The 10,786-nt window shown below is 16.4% G+C and overlaps 3 protein-coding genes across 3 annotated transcripts in view; 1 reads left to right on the forward strand and 2 right to left on the reverse strand.

The window, feature by feature from the left end:
- Positions 1–135, forward strand: part of LRR4.1 (leucine-rich repeat protein, putative) — a gene marked incomplete at both ends in the record, with an annotated part of 2,555 nt that extends 2,420 nt beyond the window's left edge. The window contains one exon of the mRNA XM_028671334.1: positions 107–135. Coding sequence (XP_028527996.1) covers positions 107–135 — 29 coding nt within the window. The remainder of the gene's footprint in view (positions 1–106) is intronic.
- Positions 136–148: 13 nt separating this feature from the next.
- Positions 149–5,377, reverse strand: PGAL8A_00258900 (conserved Plasmodium protein, unknown function; the record flags this gene model as incomplete). The annotated part of the gene is made up of 3 exons (XM_028671335.1): positions 149–220; positions 404–503; positions 636–5,377. The coding sequence occupies 3 exons, from the start codon at positions 5,375–5,377 to the stop codon at positions 149–151; spliced, it is 4,914 nt and encodes a 1,637-aa protein (XP_028527997.1).
- Positions 5,378–6,227: 850 nt separating this feature from the next.
- On the reverse strand, positions 6,228–10,280 carry PGAL8A_00259000 (conserved Plasmodium protein, unknown function; the record flags this gene model as incomplete). Its single annotated transcript, XM_028671336.1, has 4 exons — positions 6,228–9,425; positions 9,520–9,681; positions 9,778–9,807; positions 10,269–10,280. 4 exons carry the CDS (start codon positions 10,278–10,280, stop codon positions 6,228–6,230), a joined length of 3,402 nt encoding a protein of 1,133 aa, XP_028527998.1.
- Positions 10,281–10,786: the final 506 nt, after the last annotated feature.

The following is a 10,786-nucleotide window of genomic DNA, read 5'->3' on the forward strand; positions in this document are numbered from 1 at the left end:
AAAAAAAAATAAAAAAAAAAAAAAAAAAAAAAAAAGAAAAAAAAAATATTTATATATATACAAAGATATAATGAAATAACTATACATATTTATAACATTTTTATAGATTTCAGAAAATATATAATGAATCAGTAACAAGAGAATTCATTTAATTACTTATTGCTGAATGCAAAATACGCATTATATAATCACATTTTTCTTCTGTTTTCATATTTTTCCACTAAAAAAAAAAAAAAAATAATAATAATATTTTTAATTCCATAAATAAAAAAGAAAATTTTATTTTGTTATGTGTACATATATATATATATATATATAAAGAAATAAATAGACATAATATTTTATATAAAATGATTATATAAAAATGCTATATTTAAAATAAATATTGTTTTATGATTATTACTTCACTTAAGTATAACAAAGATGTTGCATATGTTTTTTTGATATTTTCAAAAATATAAACACTTTCATTTACTAAAACTTTTTTATCATTATTACTACCTCTAAAAAAAAAAAAAAAAATACATATTTATAATTATAATAATAATAATTTGATTAAATTAGACTAAAATGAAAATTATTTTAACAATATATTTAAAATTGAGTTTTTTTTTTTTTTTTTTTTTTTTAAATACCGTAATTCATGTTCTTCTGGGATACATAAAATTGCAATATTTTTATTTTTTATATCATCAATGGTTAAGTTATATTTCTGATAAAGATATAAAAAATTTTGCGGTATTTGAAGAGAATAATTTGTCTTATTTACATCGTTAAAAAAGTGTATAAAGTAAATTTCAGTTAAAGTTGGAATAAGGAAATTTAAATTTAATAATTTTAGAATATTATTAATATCATTATACTGCTTAGATGACACAAATAAATTTAATTTTTCTTCTTCTCTTTTATACCAATAATAGCATGGTAAATTACTTAAAATAAAATTAATATATTTATTATTTTTATTAAAAGAAATAAAATAAAAATTTAGGATGACATGTACATATATTTCATATAATTTACAATAATCTTCATCACTTATATTATTGTTTTTACTGTTCATACATTCATTTATTAACTGTAAATAATATAATTTAATTAAATCATTATAAAAATTAAATTTACACAAAAAATATATTATATTTAACTTTTGAACAAATGATAACTTAAAATTTTGTGTAATTATACTGTTTTCAGTAATATTTTTATTCACATTTTCGCTAGCATAGCTAGATATATTTTGTTCATCATTATAATTTTTCATATTTTTTACAAAATATTCATCATCATCACTCTTATAATTTGTTTGACTTTGTAATATATTTATATTATTTTTTATCATATTATCGTTATTTTCTTTTATAAACAAATTATTACTATGTTCCTTGTTATTTAAATTCTCTTCTACATTATTTTCATTAAGTTCAGCTGAATATGAACTACAACTGTTTGTAAACTGTTTATTCAAAATAGAAGTTGTTGAAAATTTTGCATTGGAATTATTTTTATGAAGTGAATTAAAATTTTTATTTTCTGATATATCATCTAAATCATCAATTTTAAATTCATTTGAAAAGTTTCCATATTTTTGTATTAACATGTAATTAAAATGAATCATATTTTTATTTTTAATACATAAAGAAATCAATAACTCATTTGTTTTCATTAAATTTTCAATAATGTTTACATTCATATTATTTATTCTTTGGTGCAATGAATTAATGTAATACTGCAATAAATTAGATAAGAAATTTTCATTTATGTAATTTAATTTTAGATATAAATACAAAATAATGTGAACAAAGTATAAATTTATATTTTTAATGTTTGTTTTATTTAATTCATTATTTAAAGTAATTAAATATTTCAAATAATTCTTTGCTATATCATATTTTATAAAAACTTGCATAGTTTTTAAATAATCAGAAAAATAAAAAAAAGGCATGAACGTTTCAATACTTTTTACATAATACATTATCAACATGTTTAAATAAGAATATTGAGATTGCATATTTATTTTTTGATAAAAATTTTTTATATTTAATAAAAAAGTAGTTAACGTTCTATATGTTTTTATTTCTACTATTTCATTTTTACAAAGAATCATATTTTTTAATATTAACGTCAATAAATTCATATATTTCATATCATCATTAATATGATTAATGTAATTCATCAAATTTGCTATATTATTTAATGTTAGCATTTCTTTTTCAAAAAAATATTTTATTTCTTCTTTTTCATAATTTTCTTTATGCAATAAGTGATTTTTTAGATTAATATCATATTTTAATCTATTTTCTACTATATTATAAATTATTACATTATTTAGAGGCGTATATGAAATACCCCTTTCTTCCATGTAATTACTATTATTTTTATTATAAAAATCATTTTTCATAATATTACAATCATATGAATTAATATAAAAAAGTTTTTTATCAAAATAAAAAGAATCATTCATTTTTTCACTTTTTATTTTCTCATCTAAGTTTTCATTATATACATGAATCTCATTGTCTTTTCTCATTTTCTTGTCTATGTTGCTTTTTTGAAAAAAACTATTAATATTAATTTTTAAAACATTCACTTTATTATAATCAATATATTTTAAATACTTTGCAATAGTATATTTTGTTATGCTGTTTTCATTTAATATTAAAAATAAATTTATAGTGCTCGTAATAATATCATATTCATAATAATATTTTTCAAAATTAGAAGAATATGGTGTATGGGCACTTAAATTTATTTCATCAAAATGTTTTTCAATTTGTTTATTACTATTACTACTTTTATTCTCAACTGTATTAGGAACACTTTCTAATTTTTCTTTTTTTTCGTTTACTTTTGATATATAATTATCTAAATAATTCTCGCTAAATTCATAATTGAACCCTATTTCCTCATTAATATGATCACCTTTAAACTCTTTATATAATATTTTTTCTATATGCCTAGATATAAAAAAATCAATAAACTTATGAAACTTATTTATTTCATTCATAGCATTAACTAGCAAACATAATTCATATATATCTAATTTATTTATATGAGTAAACAAAACAAAATAATTTATAATTTGTTCTTTTGTTATTTCATCATATTTTTCATTAATATGTTCTATATATGATGAAGAATTATTCAAAAATAATTTATAATGATTTTCATATATATATTCAAATATATTATCTTTTTTTTTTTCTTTCATTAAATATAATTCTTTTTCTTTAATTTTCAACACAAACTCTTCACTAATTTCATCAAAAATAGATAATAAGATTAAAATAATAAAATCTTCTTTATTTATTATAGTCACATTCTTCTTCGTTTTTAAATTATTCTTACTAAAAAAATAAGGGTTGCTATCATTTTTGTTATTTTCTAATTCTTCCTTATTATGCTTATCATATTTATTAGATATATTAAAAGAGACTTTTTCAGTTATTCCAACATCTTCTCCTTCTTCATCTATACTTCTATTCATTTTATTGTTAACATTATTTAGGATATTATCTGTTTCGTTAAAGTTATCATCACCCAATTTGTTTTGTTTAAGTAAAATGTTTTTTTCATCAGTATTTTCAATATTTTCTTTGTTTATTTCATCTATATTAAAATGTAAAACTTTTGAAATAAATAAATTTTCTCCTTTTTTATCTTTATATAATACTTTTTTTATTTTATTACTATTATCTACCTCATTTTTTAACTCAAAACTAAAGTTTGCTGGTAATTTTTTAATTAAATCAATAAATGAAATAAACTCTTTAAGTGTATATAAATTAATATTATGATAAATTTCATTTATGCAATAATTTATAGTTTTTCTCGAGTCATTAATTAAGCTGTTTTTCTTTTTTAAATCATAAATTTCCGAATTTTTAATATCAGTAAGGAAATTGCAATAAACCTTCATTATATTGAAGTATAAATTATTAGAAAAACCACTTTTATTTTTAAATAAGTATTTCGTTAAATACATAACATTATTCACAATAAATTCATTCATATAATCCATATTATCTTTTACTTTTAAAATATAATTAAATAACATTGTATTTTTTTCATTATCTAAAAAATATTTTTTTTTAAATAATTGAATCAAATCATAACACTTGTTCTGTGAGTGATTCAGTTGAATGATAGCGGTTAATAAGTTATGACATATATAATTATTTAAGTCATTAAAGTTCAAATCCTTTGAATAATTTATAACACCTGAATAATCTATGTAATCATAATTTTTTAAAAAAGAAAAAAAGTTATTTCTTAATAAGGAACTAGAGAAAAATGTATGTAGTGAATTATTTAAATTATTATTTTTATTTCTTAAAAATATATTGTGTGTATCTAAATTAGTAAAAAAATCAAAATTTTTTATTTTTGAAAATGCTAGATTCATTAAAACATATTTTAATTCATGATTATTTAAAAATGATAAATCACGATATATTAAACTTAATAAAAAAATGTTTATATTTTCATTTTTTAAATAATTATAAAAAGAAATTTCTTCTGATAAATAATTTTTTATATCCACTTTCATATATTTTTCATTTTTTGATGATAGAAATTCTTTATATAATAAAAAAATTAAATATTGTTCTATGACACCTTTTTTTGTTTTTTTCATTAAAACTTCATATATTTCTTGTATATATTTTTTAATATTTGAAAATAAAACTGGAGATGAATTTTTGTCACATATACTTGCTATGTATAGCAAAACTTCAATTTTTTTATTTATATCATTTGTATCATTAATTTTATCAATTATATTTTGAAATATTAAATTTAACTTCATATTTTCATTTTTGTTAGTTTTTCTATTCATATATATATTTTCTTTTAAACATTTCAAAAATTTTGTAACATTATGATAATTTATATTTTTGTTAACAAAATTTAAAAATTTTTCATTTTCTATTTCGTTTTTTGTATTTCCATTATAATAATGAAACAGAAACAAATAATTCGTATTTTCTATATTATTATATTTTGCCGTATCATTACTTTTCTGTTCTTTATCCTCTTTATTTTTTTCTCTCGCATAATTTTCCTTAATATAATTAACATATCTATTTATAATAAATGGATATGAATTGTAGAAATAGTTGTAGAAATTTCCTTGCTGTTTAATAAATAAGAAATTATTTAAATGTTCTTTTAATATATAACTAGTAGTCTTTATAATGTTCTTGTTACCATCAAAATATTTGAATATATCATTTTCCCTTTTAGTGTAATAATCATCTTCTTTTTCTTTATTATTTATTTTTGAATTATCATATTTTCTTAAAGAAAGAAAAAAAAAATTTATTTTTTTTTTTAATGGATCATTATTTTTTAATATTAGAAGTTTACGCTCTTTCATTTTTCTTTATTTTTCTTTGCATCTATGATATATAAAAAAAAAAAAAAAAGAAATCTTTAATATAATATTTTTAATTCTTCGTATTTTTTTTTTTTTTTTTCTATATAATATTTCTGAAATTTATTTTTTCATATATCATCTTTAACACCAAAGTATATTCTTTAAAATACAATAGAAAAGAAATGAAAAGAAATCATGTTTAATTTATGCATATACATAAATATATATATATATATAAATTTTTTTTTTTTTTTTTAAGAATTTTTTATAACATAAAATATTAACTTTTTTTTTGTTTCCTTCAAATGAATATAATAAATTTTTTTTTTTTATTCTATATATTTTTTTTCTTTTTATAATATATAATTTTTATGTTCAATTTTTTTTATATTGTTGCATTTTATATTTTTTTGTGTTATACTTATGAAGTTCATATTTAAACGAACTTTTAAAGAAATCATCATATATAATTTTCATTATAATGCAGTTCAGTAAATATATATATTAATTATATATTTAACTAATAATAAAAAGAAAATTTAATTAATAAATTAAGAATTAATTGAAATAAATAAAACTACTTTTATGAACGTAAAAAATTTTTATGCATATTTGAGAAAAACATACAATGAAAAAACACAAAATTCAGTAGATCATTCTGAAAAATAAAGTAATAAGTAATTGTAGAATATTAATAATAAATTAAATAAAATAAAATAAAATAAGATAGCATATGTAATATTTACTATAAAACTATGTATAAAAGTAAAAAAAATATAGTTTGATGATTTTTAAAAAGAAAAAACAAATTTTGATTATATATTTTTCTTTTTTTTTTTTTTTTTATTTTTCATATATCAAACAAATTTTGAATTAAATATGAAAACGAATGATCGTTCAAGATTACTTTATCACTAAGTAAATATGTTTGTTTATTTAAATTTTTATTAGTGCTATTACTTATTTTTTCACATTTTTCTCCTGTATTACTTTTTTCTTCAATAGTTATATTTAGTACATTTTCTAATGTAGGAAGGTTTTTATTTAAATCTTTTAAATTATTATTAATATAAAATTTTTTTATCATACTTTTCAGTTCTATTAATTTATGATGTAAATGTTCAGAAATTTTGTAATTTTTTTTCATTTTAACATGAATATTATTATTTATAGACATATTTAGTATTTCTCTTAATATTTCATTTTTCAAATTTTTATAGTTTTCAATTATGTCCACAATTTCTATGCATTTATTTTTTTGTTCATTAAAAGAATTACATAAAATAGTCTGATATAATTTATTTTTAAAATAGTTTGTTTTATGCTTGGATAATCTACTTTTAATTAATTCACAATTATATATATCATCAAATAATACTTTATGATTTTTGTTTGTAAAATAAATTTCATCACCAAAAATCTTATTAAGCATTATATTTGTTTCATCTTCATTTTCATTTGTATTTTTATCATATGTATTTTTATTTTCCCATTTATCATCTTCATAGTTTTCATCCTTATAAAGAAAATTAATTTTTGAGTAATCATTGTATAAACTATTATAATAGTTAATTTTTTCATCATACAAATGATAATTTTTATTTATTTTTGTTAAAAAATTTTCATAATATAAATTATTTATAATTTTTTTCATATAATAAATATCTATGTTAGAATGTTCATTATTTTTATTACTATTTAAATATTTTTTTTTTGGTTCAAAACCTTTTAAAAGTTCATTGTATTTATTTTTGGTTTCATTGTAATGTTTAGTAATATATGCAATTTCATTTGTACTTTCATTTTTGCTTTTTCTTAAATCACTAATAATATTTAAATATTCACTTTTTTCCTTTTTCAAAATATCTAAATCAATTTGCATTTTATTGCATTTTTCCTCTTTTACAGTTAATAGATTAATTTTTTTGTTCATTAATTGTATTTTATTTTCAAAATCAGTTATATCTTTTTCTAGTTTTCTTATTATATCATCTTTTTCTTCTATAATTTTTTTCTCTATCATATTTTCATTATTTTTAGATGTAATATTATTGTACATATTTACATATTTATCACATATATTAAAAATATATAATTCTTTTGTTTCATGTCCATCAATAGAATAGATATTAGTGTTGTCTAATATATTATCTAATTCATTTAAAATATTTTTACTTAATTCATTTATAGTTGTAACTAAAATTTCTGATTTTTCTTTATTATTATTATAATTTGCATTACCTAATATTAAACTTTTGTAATTTGTAGTTATTTCTATAAAGTTATTAAATGAAAATTTATATCTTTTCATACAAAAATAGAAACTAAAAATTTTTTTGGGAACTTTAATTAATTTTAATACATTCTCACATTTTATTAGTATTTCCCTTTGTATATCTATATTTATATTATTAAATGAACCAAATAATATATCTTTATCATTCATTAAAAGAATACTAGTTGCAATAATAAAATTTAAAAAACAATATAATTCAAATGACGAAATATTTTTTTCTTTATCTAAATCTAGTATTATTTTTTCTGTTTGATTTTCTGTGTTTTCTTTTTTTTCATTATTTGTATTGTATATTATCTCCTTATTTGTTCCTTCTTTGTTGTTAACTTTTTCATTTTTGCTATCATTAATTATTTGATGGCATCTTTCACTTATTCCTTCACTATTTTCATTGTATATATTTTTTTGAGTAAACATGGAATCATAAAGGTTATTTAACTGATCACTTAAAACTGTCAATATTGAATAATCTATATTGGAAGAAAATAACTTTATTTTAATTTTTTCCATATATTGTTCTAAAGTATATTTACTTAAGCAAAATATATGAAAAACTCTCTCATTACATAATAATTTTAAATAATCATTACAATTTGAATTTTTTAAAATATGAATATATTTTAATGTAGAAAACAAAAAGCTAGATAAAGTTATAAAAAAATACACTGAAAATCTTATCTGACTTTTTTCTAAAGACTGCAAATAAGAACTATTGTTAATACTATTTATTATTTCTTTTAAATAAGTATCATATATGTATAAAAGAAGTAATAGTGTTATATTAAAGCACTCCAAAATATCATTTACTATTTTAATATGGTAATATAATATTTCTACAATATTTGATGAATTTAAATTATTAAGAATATATACCCCTAAACTTTTTTCACAATTTTCTTTATTTTGAAAAGATAACGTATCTAAAAACATGTCATCTTTTTTTTTATTCAATTGATAAGAAATATCTCCCTCTAAAATTTTTTTTTTTAATAAGTTTATTTGTTTTTCATAATTTTCTTCATTTTTATCATGTATATTGTACAAATCGTATAAAAATATGTCTTTATTAAATTCTTCTGAATTACCACTTTCTTCCTTTTTACTCTCACTAGTTATTAAATTAATATATCTTAAAATTATATTTTTACTTCTATCATTTATTTTATATTTTACTTCATAAAAATTTAATAAAATATTTTTTGCATTATATTCTTCTAATTTTTTTATATTTTCCACGTTATATTTTTCTATGGATTTTTTTTTTTCTAACTCTTCTCTTAATTCTTCATTAATTTTTAGAGTTACTAATAATTTTTTTTTTATTTCTTCTTTATGTTTTGAATAACTATTACTTAAATTTATAAAAGCATCATGAAATTTTCGAATTTTACTATTAGCTATATGTAATTTTTTTTTTGTTCTTTCTAATTCCTCTATAATTTTTTCATTTAGTTTATTATTTATATCATTTAGTTTATCATTTACTTTTATTATTTCTCTTAATAGAATGTTATCATTCTTTATTAATAAATCATTATTAATCATAGAAGAAATCTGATTTTCTGCTTCATTTTTTCTTTTTTTAGATGATATATTCATACTTTTCACTTTTTCTAATATTTTTATATATCCTTCAATTTCTTTTTTTTGTTTATTAGTAATTTTTTGAAGTATTTTATTTTTTCTAATTTCTTCTTCTTTTTCTAAACTTAGTATATTCACTTTTATATCCAGATATTCACATTTATTTTCCTGTGTGTATATAATAAATTTAAAAAAAAATATGTTAATAATTATATAATAATTAAATATTAATTAAATGAATATATATATTTTTTTTAATTACCATATATTCATATTTCATTAACATATCTGTTTTTATTTTCATAAAATTTTCTCCTTCGACATTTTTATTTTCATAATTTGTTATAGTTTCATCTAATTTTTTTTTCAATATTAAATTTTCTGATTCAATTTCTTGAAACTTTTTTTTCCATATTTCTCTTTCCTTCAAAAATATAAATACATATACATATTTATATTTATATATTTATATATATATATATATGCATTTTTTATAACAAAATTAAAAGAATTGATCTACCTCAATTAAGCTTTTAGTATCTATATCTCCCTAAAAAAAAAAAAAAAAAATGGAGAAAAAATAATTATTTTTAATTTTGAATATTATGATTTGAAAATAAGATATTATGTATTGTTATTTTCGTTAAATATAGTAACATTATCTATGAACAATTATAAATATATGTGTGTCTTTTAATTATATATGAATTATTCATTATATAAAAGAATTTGTTTTCTTTATATAAAATATATAGAATTTTTTTTTTTTTATCATTCGTTCATATATCTTTTTGTGTTTTCAATTAATAAACACATATATTTATATACTCTTTATAATGTTTTATTTTATATCTATATATATATATATATAAATATATAAGAATTATTTATTTTTTCATTTTACTATATAAAATATATTTTCTCTAAATTTTATTAACCAAAAATTTCTTTATCTTATATTCTTTTAAACATTATATATACATATATCTATATTTTTTTTTAATTATTTACATTTATATTCATCTTTATTCCTTAAGGGATTACTGTGTATTATTTTACAAATTTTTTTTCTACGTATCTTTTTAGAAAAAAACAAAATATATATAAAAGAAGAAAATTCTACGTTAATTTTCACATTTCACTTATTTAATCAATTTTTTGGATAATTTTAAAAAAATGTATATAAATATGAAACATTTTTTATTTTAATAGCAAAAAAATATTAGAATACAGAAATGAAAAGACAATTTTTTAAACTTAATTTTTTAAACAAAATTATGTAAAAATAAAAAATACATATTTTACACCATAAGCCATATAAATAGTTTTTTTTTTTTTTTTTTTTTTATTATTGATATTAAATGAATAAAGTTTGATAATTTTTTTTTTTTTTTTTACACCTTTATGCATATTCAAAAAATGTGTATCATAAAAATATATATTTTTTTTTTTTTTTTTTTTTGCGCATATTTTTTAATTTAATCTAACTTTAGTTGGTCTAGAACTAATGAGATTTTTCCAATATAGAG

The sequence above is a fragment of the Plasmodium gallinaceum genome (assembly GCF_900005855.1).
Source record: "Plasmodium gallinaceum strain 8A genome assembly, contig: PGAL8A_v1_76, whole genome shotgun sequence".
In the NCBI taxonomy this organism is placed as follows: Eukaryota; Apicomplexa; class Aconoidasida; order Haemosporida; family Plasmodiidae; genus Plasmodium; species Plasmodium gallinaceum.